The sequence below is a fragment of the Lepeophtheirus salmonis genome, chromosome 6, assembly GCF_016086655.4.
Source record: "Lepeophtheirus salmonis chromosome 6, UVic_Lsal_1.4, whole genome shotgun sequence".
NCBI classification, from domain to species: Eukaryota; Metazoa; Arthropoda; class Copepoda; order Siphonostomatoida; family Caligidae; genus Lepeophtheirus; species Lepeophtheirus salmonis.
This window is the reverse complement of record NC_052136.2, coordinates 4,039,003-4,065,762: the sequence shown is the minus strand read 5'-3', so window position 1 is coordinate 4,065,762 and position 26,760 is coordinate 4,039,003. Positions and strand designations below refer to the sequence as shown.

Here is a 26,760-nt window from a genome sequence, read left to right as displayed (position 1 = left end):
TGTAAATGTGAATTAACCACTCTAAAAAGTAGATAATTATTATCTATGTCCTTTTTATGCAGTAATAATTTAATTTATCATGTACTCAATGAAACAAATTCTCACACTCTTATTCTTCTTATTTTTGTTGTAATTTTTCGTAGGGATTTAAAGTACTTTACATTGAGTGGATATTTGAGTTAGATATTATGTTTAACTTTACTGGCTGCAATCAAGGGTTATTGTATTTCTATTTATCTTGGCTGCAATGTATTTTTTCAATGTCACCTTCATGTTGGGGTTTAGTTCAAGAAAACTATTTATTTTAATGAAAAATGCACGAATCATATAAAATCATAAAGGTTCTATCATTTATATTTATATATATATATTTCAAAGAGATATTCCGGTCAATTATAGGTATTAAGTTCAAATTTTTTGGATAAATTGAAATACATTGTGAATTGTTGTTTAAAAACTCCGTTTTCTCTACCTGACTTAATTTGGGCCAATATTTTCTGAGAAATATAATTTATTAATTTCCTAATTTTATAAATGCGGAGGTGAATTTTGGCTACTTAAACTACAATTAGCGGTGCCTTAAAAGGATCAGAATCATTTGTTTGTTGAAATGAACTATAATTTAGTGTAAAATTTATTTCATCTTCAATTTTGGGAAAAATTATTTTAGCTTCCTTTTGGGTTGACGTGCTACAAATATGCAATTTTATTACAATGACTCAGTACTATTAAGATTCAGTCATTAGTTATAAATATAATAGATTATAATAATTAATTATGACTTAATGCATCTATATTTACATATGGGATTAAGAGGAGATCTATATGAATCGCAACGGAGATAGCAATTCTACTTCTGTGAAAATAAAAGATTGTTTTTATTAGTCGGCTATTAGTATTTTGAACTTTACTTTGATTAATTTTTTCTATGATTCCTATTAACATTTCTGACAAAAAAAAAGCTTTGCCACTCCAGACATAGATGAAAGCGTTCTCGTTTTTCTACATTCAATTTAATTTAGCAATTTAATTTGGATTATCTGACTTTTTTATGCCTCAACAACTGTAAAACTTCATCTAACAAAAGTGTACTACTGTATGTATGTATACTATAAAAGCCTGGTACTACCTAATAATGGAAACACAGAACGGAATTAAAATAATAGCTGAACAATGAACCCTGATCGAAAAAAGAAAAATTGAACAGAACGCCAAAAATAGACGAACGCTTACAAGCCTGGCAAGATCCAATGTGACCATTAATGAACAAGATATACTTAGTTCTAAAAATATGGGGCGGGAAAATTGATTATTGAATAGATAACCTTATCCATGACTGAGTATGAAATGACACGAATTCTAAACGAAGGTTTATATAAATTATATATATAATTATATAAATTAATATTAACAACCAAATCTTATGTAGTACATTTTTGAGTTCATATATGTAGAGTTAATTAATTATGTCAGGGAACACTGAAATAATGAATATGGATTTCCCTTTTTTTTCAGAGTTTAATTATATTTATTTAGAGAAAGTTTAAGCATTAAACAATTATCATTTCAATGATATAGAATATGTATTTTTAATTTAACCCAATTTTGATAATGAAATATACCATATATTATATACTATATATGTGTTTCATTATAAAGTTTGTTTAAATTAAAAAGATATACTCTATCTCATGGAAGGGATAATTGTTTGATGATTAAATTTTCTATATAAAAAAAACATAATTATTTTTTGAAATGGATAGGATATGACTTGTTAAAGTTTCAATTTACTACAATATTTGCGTTATAGATACGAGGGAAGTTTTGTGCAGTTCCCTCAAATTTGAGAAGATATTGCTGTCCATATTCATTGTTCATGGGCCATGGTCGGAACAATAATTGGTCAACCATAGAGATCAAATGTATCTCAAAGAACATTTATATACATATATGTTGTGTACAAGCTGTAACTTGTATCAGTAAATTGTACCAAAAAATTGAACAAAAAAAATGAGATGAGTAGTTTTAAAATGAAGGTTTGCAAGTACTTGGAACTAAATTGATCCATATATTTATGTATCGTGTCATTTTAAACTGTTATTATAGAAATTACTAAAATAAATGTATTATGTGACACATTATAAAGTTCAAATGTCTACAGTTATATTACGCATAAATACATAATAACCATGACATTTAAATGGATCAAAGTGAAATGACAGTATCAATTAATAGTTGGCAATTGGAATTAACCATATTGTAATTAAATAATGGATTTTAAGACGAGGAAATTGCAACTTGTACAATTTTCTTTTACACGTTCAACTTGTACATACATTGCAAATTCTACACAACATATATAATGTGCATTGGGTCATCTCATTAAAATTCATGAAAACATTTGAACTAAAATACAGGAGTTCCCGCCCTGCTTATTGCGATTTTTGAGAACAAGAAAAATCCGCGTTGAACGGGAACTTTTTAAAACTACAGAAATTCTTGTTTACCTCAATATATAGTTTTTTTATTTATTATCCTAATATGAAAAACCGCGATATGAAGAGAATATTCCACACTATACGGGGAGTTAGAATAATTCCAAACATCGCGTTATGCAAAATCCGCGGTGTTTAGAACCGCGTTATGAGGGGACCCCCTATACACTCTATCTCTGTATATTTAAAAAAATATGTATCGTGATCATAGCCAATTAGTTCTACCAATATCTGGAGTGGATCGAGGGTCAATCACTTAACCTCATGTGTATCTTTATCGTAAAAAATCAAATAGCAAAAAGTAACTGACTTTGTACAATATTACTCCAGAGAAGCAAGTACATTGTATTTCTATTAACCTTGCAATGAGGTAATTATAAATGACCTTTTAACATTTATTACAGATATAATGTATTTTTACCAATACACTACTAATAACTAATTATATAAAGCAAAATTAAGAATTATTTTTCGTGATAAAATGAAAATGGCGCGGACACATTACTGTCTAACATCAAATTACTAATCAATTAATCATCATTCAATCCTTCAGCCCTCTGGTAGTTCTCTTTCTTAATTCTCTTTATTAAAGATTTACGTTATATATGTTGGATATCCTTTGTGAAAAGGATTACTCCTAACTTTAACGGATAAAATGTTTGACTCAAACATTACTTTTGGTAATTTTTTTAGTAATAGACTTGTAGAAAAATGTTAAAGGTAATGTTTGTATCAATTCTAAGTTGAAACATATACTTTACACAAGTTTGTTTTATCAATAACTTTTTTATTTCATTTAAAAAATGTTGTCTCTGTGAAAGAATTATGAATTGTAGCACGTGACTTCCCATAGATTCTCTGTTGCTGATGAAATAAAAATGGATTAATATTGTACAAAGTCAATTACTTTTTGCCATTTGATTTTTTAATATAAAAAATACACCTCTCCCTCCATGAGGTTAAGTGATTGTCCCTTGGTCCACTCCAGATATTAGTAGAACTCATTGTCATAGCCTTGAATAAAGGGGAAGGCTGAAATAGCTAACAAAAAGGATACCCTCTATAGATATATGGCTAAGAAAAAAAAGGGAGAAAATAGGGCTATGCAGGGCTAAGGGGTAGCGGTAAGTAGAAACAAAGTGAAGGTGAGCTGAAGCATTAGAAAAGCTTGAAGTATAAATTTGTGATCTCATCTCATCCCTTGTTACTTTAGAGGACTTGTTCAGAGCGGTCTCGTTGTGTTGATCAAAATGTCGGCCAAATCGGGGAATCCCATCGATGCCAAACGAGAGGAGTTTCGTAAATACCTGGAAAGGGAAGGTATATTGCAGAGCCTCACTTCTGTTCTGGTGTCCTTGTACGAGGAGCCGGAGAAACCCAAGGATGGTCTGATATACCTGAAAAATAACTTTGCTCGTGGAACGAACACCTCCCAAAATGAAGAGGAGTTGGAGAAGCTGAAGGAGAGGAACGCTTCTCTCTTAGAAAAGGTAAGTCTCGCACACTTGTTGACAGTCCTCCATGTCATTTCTCTCTCTCTCTCTTGCCCACGGATTAGATTGAAGAGCTCGAAAAGCAGAATGCGGATCTGGAGAAGGAACTGGAGACAATGAAGCAGATGAAGCAGGGCGAAGGGACTTCTGTGAGTGAGCCCAAGAATGAGGCAGTAGAAGAGGAGGACGAAGAAGAATCTCAAGATAAAATGGAGTCCGAGGAAGCTACTGTGACATCTCTAGGCGACCTCTCCCCTGCACCTGAGCAGCCCCTTGTGGATGACAAACAGCCTGCTCAGGAAACTATGGACTTTAATGACGAGGAAGAAAAGGAACCCAGCAAACCTGCGACGACGACGGAAGCTAGTGAGAGTAATGAGGATCGTCCATTGGGTCCTTCTGAAACAGGAAGCTCAGCAACTTAAATAGTAAAGACTCATTACTTTTTGCGAAAATATATATATATATTGATTTGTTGTGGCCTTTGTAAATCACATGTTTTGACGAATGCTCCATTTTTTTTGCTTTTTTTATTATTTGTTTGTTGAACAGAAAATCGAAATTAGAATTGAAATTAAAATTTAGACTTTATTTTAATTCCAACATTTTTATAAGTGGAAGCCCGTGTACCATACAAGAGTATTGTATTTTGAGCTGAACAATAAAGTTATGTACTGAAGCGAAATATATTTCAAAACTAACTTGGACTTAATCAGACTACTCATTCATGTTCTGTTGTGTTACTTCAATTGAAGGACCTCTAGGAATTATTTTTATTTAGAATATCAAAGGGATGAAATACTTACATACGTAAAACTGAAAGTTGCACAATATGGTATTTCTTTATTTTTTGGCAAATTTTATATACCCTTGTCCATGTATCCTGCCTATATAATTACATACGTTGATCACACTTCCAGTAAACATAATACCAATCTTATTCTTTTAAACTTATACTCATTGCCTAACAATGAGTATTTTCAGAATATAAATTTTAGATTGAACACTTTTTTATCAATCTTTTCATATTTGAATTTCAGTCACTTTATATAAAATTTCGTTTAATTACCTTTCTCTATATGAATTACATTATTAAGAGGGCTGAAGCTTAACAAGTTTTTTTTTAAGGAAGAACCTGAATATTTATTCATGTTTCCTTAATTGATCCTCACCTTGGTCATACTTCTTTATTTTTTCAAATATTCGATTAATTCATTCTTTTATGGGTTTCCTATTTAAAAGTGCATGGGGCATAGAATAATTCCAAACTGTATTATGGAAAAAAATCTATTAGCTTTGTCTATGTGAGAGGAAAAAAACTATTTTTTACTTTAACCGATTCTGAACGTAAAAAATTAAATTAAATTTTAGAGAAATACTTCTTTAAATATATATATATAGTAAAATAGCTATAAAGTTATTAGTATCAATTTATAAGTTATTTTTGATTGAAAGCTAAAGTATAGATTTAATGATCTTATACTCTATCAATCACTTAAGTAAGTTCAATTTTCACTAAAATAAAAAAATAGTTTTGTTCAAAGTTGGATTCTCTCAAGGTTAAAAAATGCAACGCATATTTAGAGTCTTCCATGATGACTAGGAAACTAATTATTAGGATTGTGTTTCGGTCTGTAAATCATTGAGACAGCTATAACTTTAACTAATAATGTCCAACTAGGTCTGGGCCGGTCTCTTTGTAAAATATTAAAATAAATCGGCCTTAATCAGAATTTGTCTTTTTTTTTTTTAAATACTAACCTTATTAAGAAAAGAAAACTCCGGTCAACGTTCCAAGTTACGCTTCTGGATTGAATTATCAGTCTTTGTAAAAATCACTTAAGACCGAAGCAAAGAAAAAAACAGAAAACGTACTCGACACTAATAATTAAATTTTTCTATACTCCCTATTCCTTTTTAGGCTCGTGCCCATGGATGTAAATAATATGACAATATGATTTTGTAGTTGCAACCTAAATATATCTGTTTATTTTAATTTTCCAAACCTGTTATCTTTATTCTTCACGAGAGAACATTTAAAAATAAAATAATCACTTTTTTTTAAAGACGAAGAGTAATACCGAGGATTTGTTGCAGAGTTATAAGTGTAAGTCCTTGTTGGACTTGGAGTAGAACTGAAGATCTACATTGGAGTAATTCATTACTAAATTTTTGAAGGGGGGGGCTTGTATTTATTTCTTTCATCTTACCTAAAGGACTAGAGTCAAAGAATGGACACTAAAGGGAAGGAAGGGAGGATTTAGTAGTTCTCAATTCTGATTGGCTTAAAATTAGAAGCTGCTGTATATCTTCCAGCAATGCACGCAGTCAGTGGTGGTGCGAGGAAGTGAAATACTTATTCCCCCCCCCCCTAGTGAAAAGAGAAGAATAAGGGCGACTAAGTTAGGAACATAGTCTTCCTTGTTTTTAAATTGAATTGTTTATTTTGACCGTGCTTGTCCTAGAGTACTTTAATCTCAGCTAATTTAATTAAACGTCATGACATCTAAGCTGCTATTATCTCTAACATTCTTCAAATTGTAAGGGGTACCTTAGTGTGTAGGTCCTTATTTATTCCGTCCACACCAGTCTTAGGACCGGTCCTTGGAATTTTTGATAAAAATATCAATATTTTATTAAGTCAAATAAGGTATATTCAATATTTATTAAAATTATAGCACATATCTCATTATACAACAATATAATACGAACATATTATATTGTTAGTTGGTTACATAATTTATTTTTATATAAGGGAATAATTAAAAGGAGGAAAAACACTCCCATTGACGTCACAAGGGATCAATTTTACCTGCTTTAAGGACCAACAAGTGGGACTGGACTGGACAGGACCTCGGTCCTAAATAAGGACCAACACAACACTAGAATGACCACGTTAATTTTTGGTTTCTTTTTCATTAGCATACTGGCAGATTATATTATTTTCAACTATGCTTGTGACTATCTGGGATGCTAGCCCCACACCCAACCTAAATAAATCTCGTCAAATTTATGGAGTAAACCAAGGTTAATAGAAATACAAGGTTAGACCATCATGTAATCGGGCTTGCTAGAATTTTCAATCTGATGTATTGTACCGGCTGCTGGGCAAGATGGGCGGATTTTGACAAAACACGCAACCACTTAATTATTGTCTATGACATCACAATTACTAGAATTTTCAATTTAATGTATCGTACCGAATGCTGGGAAAGAAAAATAGATTTTGACAAAACACGCAACCACTCATCTTCTATGACATCAATATTAAAAGTGTGGTGGAAGTCAAACAGCAGTCGTCTACGCGTATAACCTTGTATTTCTATTAAAAAAATGTGTGATTCCCAAATTGCACACTTTTCCTAAAACCTGTTCTGGCAATTAGTGTTGGCTTCGGTCTTGAAAATTCTAGACCGTTATAATTTTTAGTGAAGAGAGCTAATTCGGTCCTTTACAAAAGTTTAGCATATACCACAGTGTTATTTCGCTAAAGGATCATACATTTATGACGTCCAGTTGACAGGGGGAGGGTTATTAGATATGATTATACGACCTGACTACTTTATACTCAGGAGACGCAAAACAAATGATTAATTCCCTTAACTGTACCGATAATATCCTTGAAAAGTTCAAATGCATCTCTGGATTAGAAGTCAATTTTCAGAAGTCAAAACTTATGACAAACTGCTCGAATAGACTAGATTTTCAAAAATTAGAAACTGTAGAAGTAATTAAAATACAGGGATCGTTTGTTGCACTAGAAAGAAGGGATGAACATGGAAATCGGGAAAGAAATGAAAACGGCTTGGTTAACACAATCATGTCTAAGTTTACCTTAAGAAATGTTCCCAAGTCCACGTTAGGTATTCCGGACATGGAAAGATCGAACGACTACAATTATAATCCAACCCAACAGATGGGTTGAGTGCCCTCCTCAATGTAGGGTTTGATTTTTCCTTTTATTGGTTAAAATATCGAATAGTTACAAGCACTCTCCCCTTTGGTAGTACTCAGGCAAGGTCCACCTAAGAAAGGATCTGCTTCTTCTTTGAAAACAATATAGAAACGTCTAGCCATTTTTTATTTGAAGTTAAGGCAACGAATAACATATGGGACCACTTAAACCTAGATTTTTTTTTCAAAATTCAACTTGATCTAAAACAGAAAAAAAAGATTTCTGTTTTATTTCTATTGGTCTTGGGTCAAATTGGGGCAAATTTAATTAAAACCAAAATGCAGCATATTTTATATAAATTACAAAGTACGTGAACCCACCTGTCTCCCTGTTTGTTAACGCGTGTGTTAAATATGTTTGAAATTGGTATTAATTAAATGTAGTTATTTTGAAATATAGTTGTACAAAAAAACTAAAAAAATAGAAATTTAAATTAGTTATAAGTATTAAAAATACTCGGTATATTTGGACCTCAAGCTATGGACTGAAATTTACCGCTTATTAAGAAATAATAAATAGTTCATAATAAATACTTTCATTAAATAAATATATATTTCAAAGCCAAATTAATATCAAAGAGCTCATTTGTTCTCTAATCCCAACTTCTTTACCTTATCCAAAATACTTATTTTTACTGTTTTTGCATGTCTCTTTTGGTTTTGATGAATTAAGTTATTAATCGGACTGCTTGCTCACCATATTGAATGAATTATTTTATATTATTTTAATGAAACTAATTAAATTATCTTGTACATGTACGAACCTAACTTGATCCTTTAATTTTAGAAGAGCAAGTTCATCGGTTTAAATATAATTGATTCAATATTTTTTCAAGATGTACTTTAGAAAAATATTAAATAGATTTAGAACTGTAAATATACAGTGAGTCTATCATCCCCCCTCAAGAAAAATTATTGAGGGATTAAAAAAAATCGCCCCAAAATGAAAAAGTTGATTTTGGTATAATATGACAACTACGTGAATATATTGGAATTGCTTAATGGTACAAAATTCATATTAGTTAACTAACAGAAATTTCTCATAAAAAATAGATGTTTTTACAATGATAGGTTGCGTGGTTTAGCTTTGGTTTCTCCAGGTAGTATGTCTATACTTGTAGCTAGAACATGGACTACTTTAGCTAAAAGAGATCCCAGGACTCTTCTAGCCCATATTATTCCTTTTAAGCTGAGTGTGTACACTAGAGGGACAAGTTGTTCAACATTTGCAAGTTTATTTCTTTAGATTTTGTAAGAATAACATCATCTAATTTTGAGTCTTAGAATTTTGTTTAAAATGGTAAAAGTATGCTGTATTCCAAAATGTGGTTCTCACAGTAAAGCAGATTCTTCCCCAAAAATATCATTTCATAAATTTCCAATCGAAGCTCATTCAAATGACTTATGGACTCGAAAAGTACTTCGTGAATCGACGTGGAAACCATCAAAACATTCCGTAGTTTGCTCAAAGCATTTTGATGAAGATGATTTCATAATAGAGAGTGAAGACACTCATACTTTTAGGAAAATTAGAAGAAATTCAACACTCTTGTGTCGAAAAAAATTAAAAAAAGATGCTTATCCCCACATATTTTCAAACGGGCCTTCTTATTTATCAACCAAAATAAAACGTCGCTCGACAGCCAGTACTTCATCTTCTAGAATCGAAAAGGCTAAAGAACAACAAAAACAACTGGATCAAGAGTTATTGATAAAGGATACATTCAATACTGTGGATGAAGGTTGTCATAAGTTTCAAAATGAAGTCCTTCCCGAAGGATTTACATTCCTTAATAAAAATGATACTCTCGCCTTCCTGCATTATAATGAGGATTTAGATGTTCCTGAAGTATTGTTAAGCCTAGTAATAAAATCAGATCTAACGTTTTCTATAGGGTATAAAGGAAATAAACTAGATAACAAAATAGTCAGGCACTTAGCCACAGGAGGAAAAATTAGTAAAGTCTCTACCACATTAAATATCCTTTCATATTTAAAATCCCGGGAAGAAGCACCTCCACCGGACCATAGTGTTTTAAACTCCGTTTTGAATAAATTAGAGGCCATATCATCTGAAATGGAGTATGAAAAGTTTCAATCTCAAATATCCTTTTCTATAGAGCAAGTTCGTCTGGCAGTTATAAGCCCACATACTCGTCGCTACTCACCCTTTCTTCTTCAATTGTCGTCCCATTGGCAGAGAATATCTCCGTCATTATATAAGGAACTGATTGCATCGAAAATGTTATGCCTTCCATCAAAACCTTATCTTTATCGAGTGGATAGTGAAGCGAATAAAACACATTGCGTTATAATATTTAATAAAAACGAATTCAATGACTAACTTAGTTTGTGAAGAAATAATAGAACTTATATAGATATTATGTCATTAATTATTACAATGTAATTGTTTAATACAAAAGATTTGAACAACGAAAATTTAGTTTTCGTTTATCTGTAGTTATATCTCACACTACATTCGAAAAAAATATTTATACTCTAGTTCACTGGAAATGATACTTTAAAAAAAAAATGCAAGTGGATTTTATGGAATCGTCTATTATAATTAATCAAAATATTTGAAAGCAAAGGAGACTATGAATGATAGAATTGAGCCAGTTGATGTTAAATTCGCTAGAACCACGAGCCTGTAATCAGCTTGTAGATACTGTGATCTGATTTTTATCATAAATTAGAGAAGGGCTTGTTCGGCATGGGTGTCCCCTGGATTTTATTTTTTGGGGGCGGGCCTTAATTTTTTGTCCCTCAATTGGACCAAATAAACTTTTTTTCTACAAAACAGTCTTTTTTGTTTGATATATAGAAAATTCCTTGATATGGGGGCTACAATCCATCCCCAGTGGACGCTTCTCTTCTGTATACCGAGTGGTACTATAGTTGTACAGGAGTACTGACGCATTTAAAAACATTACAAACTTGTTTCATATTGAAACCAGTTCTTGTTGAGCCAATTTGTTATATAAATATTGGTTCACCGATGGGGTAATTCCACCCTTATTTAAAAAAAAAAAACATGAGACGCCTGTAAGCAGTACCTTAATCTTGTTATTCGAGGCGGATATGAGTGACTCGCCATTTATAGGATCGATAAATACGATTACTCAAATAATTATCGGGGTGCTGGTAAGTGCATCTGAGCGAGATTTTTGTTTTTATACGTCGAATAAAAGTATCAAAATACGGATTTCGGTACCTGAAAATATTGATATCATGATAACACTACCTCAAAACTATATAAAACTTATGATACTAAGTAATTTCCAGTTTTAAGTGGACAATTTACATAACATGAAAGTTTTAATATAAGGAAAAATACAAAAAGCCTAAACAAAGTATCTTACATCAATCAAAATATGTTAATTTCATAATTTTACAGCCTTTCCCCCCCATAAATCGACTCGTTTGACCAAATATTAATATGGCCAGCCTATCATAAAGTGTAGTTAAAATTTAAAAAAACTTATTGACTTATTTTTTGAAATATGTGTACAAGTTACAATTTCTTAGTCTTAAAATGCAATATTTAATTGCAACATTGAGCTTTCTAATTACCAACGGAACATTAATAGTATCATATTATTTTGATCTATTAAAATTAGATGATCATTATGTATTTATGAGTAATATAACTGTGGGTATCTGAACTTTATAATACTTATATTTTAGTAATTTGTAATGAAATAGTCAAAATGACACTATTCATATATCGATCATCCATGGAATATTCAATTATTGCAAGATTCTCTTACTATGCACTGTAAGTTTAATATTTAGTGAATAGCTATGGATTTTGAAATTTTTCTCAAAAAAAAATTATAATTGAAACTTAATTTTAGAATTTTTTTTCAAAAAATTTAATATTTTGAAACTTTTTTTCAAAAGATTTAATTTTCAATAAAATTTAATTATTCAATTTTTTTTCCTATAATATTTTAATTTTTGGATTTAAAAAAAAAATAATACAAAAAACTAGGCCCTCCCAAAATAAATGCCAGCTGACGCCCCTACACAACTGATCATCTTGCAACACAAAATCGAAAATGATGTTTAGGATACGGGAGGAACTCTGGAATCTGCCAAAGGAGACTGTCATTAGCCGTTTCTATGGTTGAATCGAGACCGTTATTGGCGCGGAAGGTGTTAATATTGTAAAATAATAATTTTTCGGTTCAGCATTCATTTGCCATTATTTTTTATTTAAATCAGATGATTCGTTTAGGCGAAAATCAATTTAAGTACAAACATCGTGTTGGTTGTTAAATAGAGGTCGCACCCTTATATCGGCTTGTCTGAACCATAAACAACATGTTGTAACCGGTCTTAAAGGAATAGAAGAAGACGGAACTAAATAAGTATATAAATTATAATATATGTTATGTACATTTTTTAACTTGTGCAATCAAATAATACTAGTTGCAATCAAAAAATGAAATAAAAAATTTAGAGTATCATGCAATAATAGAATATTTCTTGAATGGTCAAAATGTTTAAAGTGTAATTTTAAACTATTTTGATGAAACTTACCTATTATTTATAAATAATATTCTGTGATATTCTATATATTCGACAAAGCGTAATGGCAGAATGACGTCATATTGCGCCTTTCTTTGCTGCTTGCATCATTTATATTTTTAGCGGGAAATGGTTTTACAAGTTTTGACTTGACTTCAATAAATTCAAAGTAATAACTTCTTTTACTCACTTTGGAATCAGTTGGAATCTTATAATCCTAGAAGAAACATCAACATGGTGAACGAATCTAAAACAAGACGTGATATTTATGTGATCAAACGTTCTGGACGAGAAGAAGAAGTCCACTTCGATAAGATCACATCTCGTGTACAAAAGCTTTGTTATGGACTGGACATGGATCATGTGAATCCCACGGCCATTACTCTTAAGGTAATTTCGGGACTCTATCCGGGTGTATCCACTATTGAGTTGGACAATTTAGCTGCGGAAATTGCGGCTACGATGACAACGAAGCATCCAGACTACGCCATCCTTGCTGCTCGGATTGCTGTATCCAATCTTCACAAAGAGACAAAAAAGGTTTTCTCTGAAGTGATACACGATCTTCGCTACATGAAAACTCATGATCTTGATACACCCATGATCTCAGAGAGTTCATATGACATTATTCAGAAACATTCGGATCGTTTGAACTCTGCCATTGTCTTCGATCGAGACTTTTCCTACAATTATTTTGGGTGGGTAATGTTTTCATGAATCCTTGTGATTTTTAAGTTTGCCGATTAAATTAATATACGGATATTCCAACTCTTTTCAGGTTCAAAACTCTAGAACGAAGCTACTTACTCAAAATTGGCAAAAAAGTGGTTGAAAGGCCACAACATATGCTGATGAGAGTCTCTGTAGGTATTCACGGAGAAGATATTGAAGGTGTGATCAAGACCTACAACCTTCTCTCTCAAGGGTATTTCACACATGCCTCTCCCACACTTTTCAATGCTGCTACACCAAAACCTCAATTATCAAGCTGCTTTTTATTAACGATGTCCTCTGACTCCATTGAAGGCATTTATGATACTCTGAAACAAACTGCAATTATTTCAAAATCCGCTGGAGGGATCGGTATTAATATTCATTGTATTCGAGCAAAAGGTTCTTATATTGCGGGGACCAATGGATACTCTAATGGGATTGTACCCATGCTTCGAGTTTTTAATAATACGGCGAAATATGTTGACCAAGGTGGTAACAAAAGGCCTGGCGCATTTGCAATTTATTTAGAACCTTGGCATGCGGATGTTTTTGATTTTCTAGAACTACGTAAAAATACGGGGGCTGAAGAGCAAAGGGCAAGGGATTTATTCTATGCTCTTTGGATTCCTGATTTATTCATGAAACGAGTGGAAGAGGATGGTATTTGGAGCCTTATGTGTCCTCATGAATGTCCAGGGTTAGATGATGTTTGGGGTGAAGATTTTGAGAAACTATATCTTAAATATGAGGATGAAAACAAATTCAGGCGGCAGGTACCTGCTCATAAAGTGTGGGAGGCCATAATTGAATCGCAAATTGAAACTGGGACTCCTTACATGTTATACAAGGACTCTTGCAATCGGAAATCTAATCAAAAGAACTTGGGAACTATAAAGTGCTCCAATTTATGTACCGAAATAGTAGAATATAGCTCTCCTGACGAAGTAAGTTTGTACTAATGATAACTTTTCAGTCTATTTGTAATGATTATTGCTGATATTATAGGTCGCCGTGTGCAATTTGGCTTCGATTGCTGTTAATCAATTCGTCAAAAATAAAGTGTATGACTTTGAACAACTAAAGGAAGTGGCTAAAGTGGCCACGCGCAATTTGAATAAAATAATTGATGTTAATCATTATCCTATTCAGGAAGCCCGCAGATCTAATATGAGACACCGTCCAATTGGAATTGGTGTACAGGGTCTAGCAGATGCTTTTATTCTCATGAGATACCCATTTGAAAGGTAATTAGTGTATATTATTTTCCCAATTTAAATTGACATTTATAAACACGTCTTTTAATGATTTACTTTAGTGATGAAGCCCTACTATTAAACAAACAAATATTTGAAACTATTTACTACGGTGCCTTAGAAGCGAGTTGTGAACTAGCTGCTGAATTTGGAACATACGAGACATATAAAGGATCTCCAGTAAGTCAAGGGTTGCTACAATTTGATCTTTGGGAAGGTGTTACCCCCACAAATATGTGGGATTGGTCAAAATTAAAGGCAAAAATTGCTAAAGACGGAGTACGGAATTCCCTTCTTCTTGCTCCCATGCCAACCGCCTCCACGGCCCAAATACTAGGTAACAATGAAGGAATTGAGGCATACACATCAAATATTTACTCCAGACGCGTCCTATCCGGTGAATTTCAAATTGTGAATCAACATTTATTGAGAGACTTGACTGATATGGATCTTTGGGATGACGAAATGAAACAAAATATTATTGCGGATAATGGATCCGTACAAAATATTCCTCAAATTCCTGACGATATTAAGAAGCTTTATAAAACAGTCTGGGAAATTTCTCAAAAGACGGTCCTTCAAATGGCTGCTGATCGCGGGGCTTTTATTGATCAAAGTCAATCCTTGAACATACATATCGCACAGCCTAACTACGGAAAACTTACATCCATGCATTTCTACGGTTGGAAACTCGGATTGAAAACAGGGATGTATTATCTTCGTACCAAAGCAGCGGCTAGTGCCATTCAGTTCACAGTGGACAAATCACGAATTAAAACAACTAATACAAATAATTCTGAAACAAACAAAACGGATAGTGCTATCAAAAACAAAGAGGCCATCATGTGTTCTTTGCAAAACAAGGATGATTGCCTGATGTGTGGTTCATAGACATTGAATGATAAGTATTTTTATGTACTGTTTTTTATTTTTTGTGTATATATATATATTTTATATTTATAAATATTCGTTCTTTATTATGCATTTCGTAAAGACTTCGGCATGTCAAGATCTGATAAAATATATTTAATATGAATCTTTTAACATTTCACACAATCAACGTTATTTGAAATAATAATATATGAATTTCACTGAAAATGGTACTACCGAATTTTCGTAGATAAGGATAGCAGCACCACGTTGGGAGTGCATTTTACAATGGTAAAAAACAACAACTAAGGAATTAGTGACAAACGTCATACTCCTTCGTTAAGTTTAACTTTTTTAGTAAGTGCCTCGCCATAAAATGGGGATTCGAATTTCCGCTTGGAGCCATTTTGGCCTACAGCCGCTGGATATGTAACTGGGGGTCCTGCCAAATAAGGTGATGCATTAGTACTTTCCATTGCATTTATCATGGGCATGACTCCCGATGTGGCCCATTGAGGAGCTGTGACAACATTAAGTGGGAAGCTCATACGAGAGGCTGGCCACAACCCAGGATAAAACGATGTTGCAGGGCTGAAAATGGGCTGTGATGCTGGTCGATAAGGTTGCATTTGTGGTGCTGCGTAGACAGCATATGTTTGTGAAGGGGTAGTTCTGGGTTGATATAGTCCTAGATTGGACGTTATGTGCGACTGTGTAATGGTTTTGGTATGGTTTGACGGAGAAAGAGTCTTACTCACTGTCGGGATTTTGTGCACTGGACGAGATGTTTTTATGGGCCCTCGACTATGTGTTGTAGTTTGTTGTAGTGGAGGGGAGGACTGAGGACATTTTCCTTTGCTGATACTAGCTTGAAATGACTGTAAGAGCAAGTCTGTTAGAGTAGGATCCTTCGTTTGGTGATGTTGTGGTGGTGATGGAGGTTTTGAAATGAAGAAACTTCTTTGTTGCGGTGGCGAAAGTTGTTCCTGTTGCTTTTGACTAGAATCATATTTGACTAGTAAGTCGGCAATAAATGACTTAAGGTCTGTTGCACTAGAAGGGAGAAAGGACTTGAGGATATTTGAGGCGGATACACCAGTTTCCAGTTTTTTAATAACAGTTTGGAGAAGGGAGGCTATGGAGTCGTTGGATTTATTTTCTTTACTTCGTACAACAGAACCAGCAAGGAGTAGGACTAATGCTGCTTGAGCAGGATCCCCCTTACTTGCAGGGGGTTTTGGAGGCTCTTTTATATGGTTATCTCCGCCATTATTCATAGCCATTATATTTTGTAGACTCTGAACAAACCACGGATTTTGTTTAGAAAGAGACTCTAGTTGATCATATACTTTAGTTGAAGGCGTTTCTTCCAAAAGGGCCTTCTTTTCCGATAAAGCATCCATGGGATTATTAACAAAAGACATATATACATTAATGGCATGTACTCCAGGGATACAATATTGGACCCGTATTTTCGATCCAGGAATTATTTCATAACCATTCATGGCTAAAAGTGTACGCTCTGCGTCTTGGCTACGTTGAAACTCTACAAGGCCCCAATTCTGTATGACACCATTCTTCATTGCAATCTGAAAAAGGTATAAATAAATATATTTAGATATAAAATTAAAAAATAAATAAATATATATATTAAAGATCAAAGGCTTTTCATACACAAGAAGAGCTGAGCCCTCCTTAAAATATTAATTATTATAAATCCTTCAGATAAGTATAGTAAATAATTTGATAAATGGGGCCAAAAATAATTATTTTATCAATTTATTTTTCTTCAAATAATAATGAATTAATTATGCAATTCCATGAACAAATTTTTTACATAGGGTTCATATCTAATTTTAGTAGTTTACTCATTATAGATCATAGGTAGAGGTTTAAAAAATATGTCAGAGAAAGAACAAGCTTTTTTTCTAAGCTGTTATCATTATCATTTAATTTTTGAAGGCAAAATATCTAACTTTAACATACCAACCAGGTCATACTTATGCATAATTGTAGTCATATTTGTAGGACAGGGATATCCAACCTGTGGCTGCATTGGGGGATACGTAATATATAAGTGCGGCCCACTACTCATTCTCACTTCAAGTAATATTTTTTTAGCAAAATTGTCACAATATCATCAAAATGCGTAGACCGCGCATAATACGGAAAAACATAGAAAAATATTTCCAAAATAAAGGAATTTTCAAATTATACAGTGGAGAAAAAAACCAAGCTTTTGTGGCCCATCAAAATATTTCAAGTAGGGATGCGCCCATTATATTAAAAGGTTGGACATCCCTAGTGTAGCAGATAGATTAAGTACTGTATCAAATATGACCTGCCGGGTTGTAAAAATAAAATAAACTGAAAATAAACGTGGTAATCCTCATAATTTGACTAACGTTAGGGAGTAGAGCAGTTTCGATGTCATGAGGTTTTATTCGATCAGCTGTGAGAGAAAGTAAATAAACACGGCTTCCACTCCGTATATAGAAAGAATATTTCTAAGAATTAATCCTATGTCGATCCTCAATTTTACTTTGATTCCAAGAAAGACTTACAATTATAACTCCCGAGCAAAGCCTCATTGTTAATCTCCGTCTTTCACTAGCAAACACAATAGTTATTACTTCATACTTAGATGCTCTCTCTTCAAAAATTAAAACATAATGATAACAGCTGAGGGAAATAAGAAGGCTGCAAAACACAAAATTTATTCGAACTTTTCCACCAATCAATGCTCAGAACACTGATTAGGAGAAAATAATTAGATTTTGTATATAGATATCTTACACTTTTTATAGATTTGAGCCTATTTTTGAGGATGAAAAAACAACAACAACGGAACTCCACATGAAAATAAATATATTTCCTGTCAAATTATTCCAAATATGGGAGATTCTTAGAATAAACAAAGTAAAGGTCAAAAATAATATTTTTGTAGGGTTTACTTCGGAGATGAAAAACATCTAAGTTTTTTATTATTTCTTCAACAAAAAAGCTAAACATAAAAAAAAGCATAAGTAATGTGTCATTCATTTTCAAAAAAGTTTCTGCACATAGCAATTTTCTTTTATCTTGCAACATTTCTTCCAAAAAAAAAAAAATGAAGAAGGACCTCACATTATATGGTAGTTAACCAATTCGCCCCCCCCCTTCATTATTTAATACAGTTAGGGCCTGGTCTCCCTCGGAGATCAGTATTTTTAGAGGCGGCTTATTATAGGGGATGGGAAATGAAAATTTCTGACAGATAGATCCATTTTTTATTTCTTTTAATAAAAGTAAATGTTTTAGCTGAACGGTTATGTTAAAAAACATGATTAAAAAAGCGTTTATAAGAAACACAAGATTCAAAATTCTTCTCATAAAAAATAAATCAAAAAAAGAAAAATACTATTAAGGGACAGATTGTTTACCCATGTCCATGTACAATGTGAAATTTGAGCCCCACCGTCACTAGTGTTGTGTTGGTGCTTATTTATTCTGTCCAGTCTGATCTTAGGACTGGTACTATCGCCTATCGGTTTGTAGGACTTTCAGTCCTTGGAATTTTTTCCTATGCGTTAAGAGAAATGCACATATCTTGCAAAAAATATTTGTCTTTTCATTATAAAGCAGTATGATACAATCATATTATATTATGACATATAAATATTATAATAACGGAATAAAACCATCAATGACGTCGCAAGGGATTGATTTTACCTTCTTTAAGGATCAACAAACTGGATGGTACCAGACTAGAGTGGACCGTGGTCCTCGTTCCTAAATACATACCTATACTAGGGACGTCCTCAAGGGGGGAATGGAGGGACTGTAGTCCCGACAAATGAAGGAATTTTTGTCTTGGGCTAGTAAAACTTATTGCATTAAAAGAAAAAATAATAATGAGAAAAGAGGTAAAACTTTTTTTTGAAGGATTAAAAAAAAAAAATAATGTTTAAAAGTTAGGGAATTATGCATACTATAACAATTGCTAATTCGTTTGCAACCAATCGACGTTAGGAGCACTAATAAGTTAAAAAACTTTTTACTTGCGAGATGTCCATTTCGAGATACCCCAGATGACGTCACTTAATCTTTATCTCTCGTTACGTATGCAATTTTTTTCCTGAGAATTCTCCCCTTGTGAATTTATGGAGGTTTTTATAGTGTAGTTCATGATACCCTCAGTGCCCCGTAAGTGGATAAAAAGGTATTCCCGTAGCCAACTAAATTTAGTCGAAAAATGATCACGTGATTTTACTTTTGATCTCGAGGTACAGCGCTCATTTTGGGGGTCAATATCCAAACTTGTTTAGAAGCCAAATACTACCCATGACCCCTTTCTAAAACCGGTATTGGATCAAGACCTAGACTTTCAGGAGTTTAAAGATTTGAAAATTGAATGTTTAGAAATCAAGATCGAACTCGAGAATAGCATCATCTCTAGTTTAGTAGGAATACATGAACTATAAATTATATAATATTTTATTTGCTTTTTATGCTGGTAATTCTATCAATTTCATTTGCTGATGTGTTGTTTGAATAAAAGGTAATATATATGTAATATGCATGAATATATGTCTACTATTATTACAAACAACATATGCCAGAATGCCACATACAGGGTGTTGCTTGAAAATTACAACACTTTTCAATAATAATTTTATGAACATATATTTCCATAACAAAAAGATTCAACGTAATTTTTTTCCAATTTTCTTCACAGAATTCTTGAGAACAATACCTTCTTAATGTGGTTAACCTTGGTGGTCCCTAAAGGCTGCACACCCATAGTATCTTTGACCATACCCTTAGAGTGCTCAGCGACGGCGGCATTCAGGGCGACGTTCAGGTGTTGAATGGTCCAGGCCATTGACTCTACGTGCGGCTAGAAATTAAAGTTAAGTGGGTTCAAGTGAGGGCTGTAGGAAGGGGACATCTACTTGAGGCAGAAGTTCAAACTTTTGTTGATTTTATAGAGGAGCTTCTGTTTGGCGAACTGAATCCTCATTGCTGGCAAGCCGCTGCTAGACTATGTGGACTAGTGATTAAAATCGAGATTATTTTGAAAAAAGAAAAGGAAAATCAACATCCCTGATAATTACAAAAATGTTTTGGATGAGACCAACTTAGCTGTTATGACATTTTTTTAGATCAGCTGCGAGGAGGGGAGAAGGAAATAAACAATGCCATAGGCAAGCATTACTCTGATGTCGATCCTTATTTCTAATCTGAATCCAACGAGGACTCACAATTATAACTCCCCAAAAAATAATCAAGGTTACTGAGAAAACTCGAATATTGAATCAGGTTTGGAATATAATTGAATTCAGTAGAAAAAGAACTTCCCTACTCAGAAGTTAAACAATAATGACAACAGTTGAGGAAAGGAAAATTCTTTCTTCAGATTATCAATTCAAAAAACAGGCAAGCTAACAAGTTTTTATCACTAATGTATACTGTGTTCCTGGACAGCTTGAGCTGGTTATAAATCTATGGGAGTTATTTCCACCAAGGGAAAGTGCAGAGATCTGGATCCGAACGTCTCTTTGTAAGCTAATTTGGATCCATGAGAGTGACGAGCGATGCAAAAAAAACAACAACATACACTCAGCAGATTCTTACGCGATTTGAAGTTATGAAATTGGTTCACACAACCTCGAGTTTGAAGAGTGAACAGGCATGCCCTAATTCCTAATTGCAAATTAATATTTGCAATTTTTTGTGAACAGCTATTTTTTAATTTTTTTCTTCTAAAAATGTGTTTGTGTTATGGTCAGGAGCGCTATCCTGCTGGACGGAGTAGACTTTGTTCTTGGACACCTTGAGCTGATAAATTATTTCAAACAAGCAGAAGTGCAGTTATCTTAATTACACAACCTCGGGTATTAAGAGTTAAACGGAGTGTTCGAATTTCCAGGCAAAACCTGGTTCATGGTAATACTCTGCCATTTATCAAACACAAATTTCATTACTCGAAGGACAATTTCTTTTTATTACTCAGTTTCCTATGTATGTATATTGTAAACCATTACTTTGTAATATAACCATTTTAAATTGAGAAAATACATGTATATAGGGTGGTCCAGATAAATTGGGGAAATATTTAAAGGGTTATAACGGATGAACTAGATAAGTTAGAGCCATACATTTTTATTATTTGAAAGCTACATTTAATGAAATTCAAGTATTCATAAGGAAATTCGTCTTTCTTGATAACCTTCGGCCGGAAGTTTTGCATGCCCGAAGGACCTTGTGCGGATCAAAATTTGCCATAGTACTGGTTATGGTTTTTCACCGTTAATTTACATTCTCTAAATGGATAGAGTAGCCCAAGGATAAAATTACAACAAGACAGTGCACCGACTCACAAGGCCAAAAAAGTGCAGGACTTAGCCAGAAAATGTCATCACTCTTGGATCCCAGATTCTTGATCTCCAAAAAGCCCGGACCTGAACCCATGCCATTTCTATCTCTGAAGAAGAGTACCAAGAGCATATGCGCCAAGTATCATTTGTGTGTGGAAGCCCTAAAGAAGTACATTACCCGTACAACGGCAAAGCTGGATCTGCACGAGGTCGCCCGGGCATACCAAAGTTTCCGGCGCCTTGTGGACAAGGTTATCAAGAGAGGGGATATCATTATAAATAATTGAATGTCATTAAATATAGCTTATAAATATTAAAAAAATATGGGGTTAATCCATTTTGTTCGTCTTTGAAAGATTTTCCCAATTTATCCAGACCACTCTGTATATATATTATGATTTATAGCCATTACCTACATGGATACAAACCCTCTTGTCATTCATATTTAAATTTACCAGTGAACAATAAGAAGGAGATAATTTTTAATCACTATCAGGCTGAGAGAGATGCTCAAAAAATACGATTAGACAGGTAGTTGTCATTATTGTACCTTGCAACTTTTCGAACGAAAAGTAACTGAAAAAATTCAGGATAAGTTGGACAATTCTTCCCAACTATGGATTTATTGTTATTCTATAATTCAATTTTAAAAAAAATTCAAAAAAGAGGCGTTATTCCTTCCCAAACAAAGTCCTTAAAAAAGGTAATTTTTTAAGCTTTAAATTGCATTTTATGAGAAGTGGGTTTATTTACACGTCAATTAATGATGTTTTCCTTACTCAAAAGTTGTCTCAAACCTATAAAATTCTTGAAAACTAGATTATGATTAAAAAATATCAGTGCAGGTTCGTGATCCGCGCATCAAATACTACTAAAATTAGATAATGTGGAACTTAATCGATTCTTGAAAGAGTAACATTTGTTGCTTTGTTACATTAGTTTGTTAATCTCGCTAAAAATTTCGAACGAAAAAGATCTATTAATAACCGAAGTAAAAAGTTGTGAGCATTTTTGTGCACAATTTTGACATATAATTAACATAGTTAGGATTATTCGAATTAGATGGTTCCAAACAGTTTTATAGCTAATCTTCAGTTCCTCCGCGATTGAATAAGTGATCACTTAACGATTTCCATGAATTTATCGATACTTTCGACGTCCATATTACCAGAACATAATTGTTGAAACCACCACTTTGCTCTTGCATTCGATACTGTATTGGCTCCATAAGCAGGACCAATTTTTTTGACCGCCTACTACGTGTTTTTACCTTGGTCGTAGTGATACTGAAGAATGTATCGAATTTTCTCTTTTTTTACTTCAAGTTTGGAACTCTGTAGCACACAACTGACTTCACCAAACACTTTACTGTAAATGATTTTTTTAAAGTGTATGCTTAACCTTTAAGCTAGTTTTGATGCAATCTATTAATCGTAAGATATGGCTAACTTAAAGACATTTAGCGAAAAACGCTCAGAACTTTTTATTGACCCTAATATTAAAAAAAAAAAAGTCAACAAATCACTAAACAATTTCGTATCGTATCCTTATATGACGACCTTCATATCAAGATCCTTCTAAGAGCCCGACTTCTTAATATTTGTGCATAATATGTTATTATTACCTGACAATACGGAGGATGGACGACAGATGAGAATAGTTTTCGAAACTCGCCCATATCCCTATAATCTGTAGGAAGTCTATCCACAAATAGACATTTAGAATGAAGAGACGTTTCGTGAACTCGATCCAGTGTTAACCAATCTGCTTCAAGAGTATGCCCACGAAGTTTATGGCCATCTAGGATATGTTTTGCTTGGATTGAGGCACTTTTTGTCTTGTACTCTACAAGGGCATAACCCTTGAACTTTCCTAAATATATAAAATAATAAATAAATTATTATAATACATCCCTATCATAATATATGTTAAATTAACCCATTAACATGAATAAACTATTATATGCAATATTATGTATGTATATTATCGTATCAACCCTCACGAGAATTATATTTCATAAATTATAATGAATCTCCAAGGACTAAGATAAAAATTATATAAGTTTGGCGAGGACTTTAGTAGAAAATAATATAATTTATAAACATAGAATTTCCGAATACACATTATCATTAAAATTACGAATGAAATACCTTATCAAATATATCAATTCGATAAAAAAGGTCCGAAATCAAGTTATTTGGTAGTTATGAGTAGTAATTAGAAGACTAATAATGAGAATAGAAACAGAATCATTTTTTGTCATTTTTCTAAGGAAAAAAAAAAAAAAAAGCACAAGGAGAAGGCGGGAGCGAGACATAGGGTATAACTGAATTAATACCATTGTTAATATCAGCTACCTGCTATATGATTTTGCAGGAGAAAATGAATCATTCCTATAAAGTGGAGAACCTTCCACATTTAAAATAACATTAGTGCAGAGAAAATATTATAATTATATTAAAGCTATATTTAATTTTAATTCTATACTCTATTCATATATATTTATTTCATTATGCATTTATTTATGCAGATAGATAAATTAACACCGCTACGACCTATAAAATAATAAACAAAAAAGAAGAAAGAGCACACGCAGCAATCCTTTTTCCTTTTCTTATTTATAAACTTTGTTTTTTCATGACAAAAATGACATCCTTAATTATTAGTGAAGAAGGGGTTTTGAAAAAAAAACAACACCAATATCTTTTTCCGTTATATTCATTCTTTTATAGGCCGTGGTGCTGTTAAAATCTCCCTCTAAAGGAAGAATTCTCACCAATCTTTGCTTTAAATCTTTTTAAAAATCCATAATAAAATAATTATATATGTATTTTAAAATAGTTATAATATTTTCCTGCACTAATTCTATTATAAGCTATACAAAACTTTTTTATAGCAGTAATTAATTTTCTCTCCCCCGACCATCATATAACAGGCAGTGATATAAATAAGGGTATTAATTTAGTAGTACAATATATCTCCTTACTCCCCGAAATGCCCATCCCTCATAAGGATTAGAGCCCGCTCTAATATTTTGAAATTAGATTGGCGATATATATAAAGTCTTACTAATCAACGTCATTATTCCTATGACGTCATTCAACTGGGCTTTCCAGTTTTTATATAAGTACGTACAAATGAAAAATAAAATAAACACGTCATTATCCTCTGAAAAGAAACAAAAAACGGCAAAGAGATTATTAGGATTCAACCCTAATCAACTTTCAGAATATAGAAATTTACAGCTGAATAACAAATACAATGTTCGTGTATATTAGTGGGGAACAGTATTTTCTAATGCTCACATTTTATCTCTTTATCACAAGGGTATCTACAAGACATTAAAAAAATCTTCTATTATTATGTCAGCTGTCCATTATTTTTACTTATCTTGCTCCTCATGAATGTTGAGTAACGTTGATTGATTGAATTCGAATTAGCTATTATTAGGGGGTGAGCAATTCCCCATGATTAAATAAAAAATGGTTACACAGTTAGGAAGAATTGATTAATTACAATGTAATAACCTTGAGTTTTCCCCCTATTTCTAGAGAAATTGTTTTTAAATGCAACAAAGATTGATCTCAATATATCTTTTTTTTTTTAATGATGAACTATTGAACTCTAATTACGTAAATTGCGAAACTGTGAACGTAATGAGTATTCAAAAAGTGACGAAATTAAATTAAATTATTTTTAAATTTATAAATTGGAATGAAATATGGATATACTCCAAAAATATGATCTATTCAAAAATACTTTATTAACCTATTAATATCTGATATTTACTGTAATTAGGGTAATAAATTATTATTATCACAATAAACATTACAAAAAATAAAAATATATATATTTGAAGCGCCATCTATGTTTTTAACATACTTAACTATTACAATTCGAATGTTTTGGTCAACTATTTTTTTCTTTTTTGACGGCGTCAACTACTTCTTATCATCATTGACTATTCCTTTATTATTATTTAGTAATTAATTATACCGTCATTATTTTCATTTTTTCTTCTTCTCCTAGCTATAAAATTAATCTGATCGAGATTTAACTGTAAAGTTCGAACCGATAATATAAAAACATTAGAAGTCGGTGAATATGTCATGCAACAAAATCTCCTCGAGACAAACTTACAAGCTACTGAAATATTTGCGGGAAAATTACAAGCCATGAATATAAAGAAGCCTATATTCAAATACTACTTTTAATATAAAAAATACATCTTTTTTGTAATATAAATAGTCATATTTTTTTGAAATATAATCATACATTTATATGTTTAAAAAACAACGACATTAAATTCACAATAGACGCTGATTTAAAAACGATAAGAGATTAAAATATATATACTTTTTTTTATAAATGTAAGGTTGTTGAATAAAAAAAAATCCACTGTGAGTAACTTTCGACATTGTCATTTGACATTGACAGGAATCAAGAGAGATTTACTGCCCGACAGATAGGAATGTAAAACATCTTAATAGTGTATATATATGTAGCAATATGTCTTATTTCCCGGAAAATTGTCTTTGAGTAATATCCCGGGAAACAAATGTTTAAAAATATAGGGATCTCATTAGTTAATAATATTTAAATTTTGAAAATAAATTATATTGAATTTGAAGCCAATTTTACCACATCATAACACATGGACTCAAAAGTCTGGGCTTAACAAAGAAAACACTTTTTTTCGTTTAAATTTTTTTGGAGCAGAGTCCCCATAACACTTTTCAGGGCATTGCTTGGCTTGAATGGTATTTTTCCCATTGCAAAATTAAAACGGTTTTTTTTATCCGTTGCTTTGGAAATAACGTAAGTAAAGTCACTCTGTGTTCAATAACTCAATTAAACCAAAGAACAGATAGTCATGGATTTTTGACAGCTGTCTTTTGAAGTTTGGTACACATTTAAAAGGGAGTATGTATTTATTATAAGGAAATAAATTTTCAAAACAAAGAATAAGTTATTGTAGTAGGATAATTATTATTTTATTTCGACTCGATCATAATTGCTCGAATAAGTTTCCACGTAGGATTAGATAATCATGGGAGTTCTTTGTACGGTATACTTCCTTTTTATGTAT

The 26,760-nt window shown here is 32.4% G+C and overlaps 3 protein-coding genes across 3 annotated transcripts in view; 2 read left to right on the top strand and 1 right to left on the bottom strand.

Moving 5' to 3' along the window:
• The first annotated feature begins 2,581 nt into the window (after positions 1-2,581).
• Positions 2,582-4,689, top strand: LOC121120229 (uncharacterized). Its single transcript, XM_040715068.2, has 2 exons — positions 2,582-3,985; positions 4,054-4,689. The coding sequence occupies exons 1-2, from the start codon at positions 3,746-3,748 to the stop codon at positions 4,411-4,413; spliced, it is 600 nt and encodes a 199-aa protein (XP_040571002.1). The 5' UTR covers positions 2,582-3,745; the 3' UTR covers positions 4,414-4,689.
• A 7,912-nt stretch (positions 4,690-12,601) lies between these two features.
• RnrL (Ribonucleoside diphosphate reductase large subunit) lies at positions 12,602-15,486 on the top strand. The gene is made up of 4 exons (XM_040713830.2): positions 12,602-13,173; positions 13,254-14,133; positions 14,195-14,433; positions 14,505-15,486. The coding sequence occupies exons 1-4, from the start codon at positions 12,710-12,712 to the stop codon at positions 15,331-15,333; spliced, it is 2,412 nt and encodes an 803-aa protein (XP_040569764.1). The 5' UTR covers positions 12,602-12,709; the 3' UTR covers positions 15,334-15,486.
• The window catches only part of LOC121119208 (uncharacterized), a 51,113-nt gene continuing 39,800 nt past the window's right edge, over positions 15,448-26,760 (bottom strand). The window contains exons 3-4 of the mRNA XM_040713831.2: positions 23,296-23,543; positions 15,448-16,901 (exon numbers count right to left, since the gene is read on the bottom strand). Of these exons, the coding sequence (XP_040569765.1) occupies positions 15,639-16,901; positions 23,296-23,543 (1,511 nt within the window). The 3' untranslated portion in view covers positions 15,448-15,638. The remainder of the gene's footprint in view (positions 16,902-23,295; positions 23,544-26,760) is intronic.

What these genes read in the sequence shown, in the direction of transcription:
- LOC121120229 (XM_040715068.2), top strand. Translation starts at nt 3,746, where the DNA reads ATGTCGGCCAAATCGGGGAATCCCATCGATGCCAAACGAGAGGAGTTT. An exon ending in ACGCTTCTCTCTTAGAAAAG is followed by an intron (nt 3,986 to 4,053) that starts GTAAGTCTCGCA and finishes CCCACGGATTAG; the next exon opens with ATTGAAGAGCTCGAAAAGCA.
- RnrL (XM_040713830.2), top strand. Translation starts at nt 12,710, where the DNA reads ATGGTGAACGAATCTAAAACAAGACGTGATATTTATGTGATCAAACGT. An exon ending in TTTTCCTACAATTATTTTGG is followed by an intron (nt 13,174 to 13,253) that starts GTGGGTAATGTT and finishes AACTCTTTTCAG; the next exon opens with GTTCAAAACTCTAGAACGAA. An exon ending in AATATAGCTCTCCTGACGAA is followed by an intron (nt 14,134 to 14,194) that starts GTAAGTTTGTAC and finishes CTGATATTATAG; the next exon opens with GTCGCCGTGTGCAATTTGGC.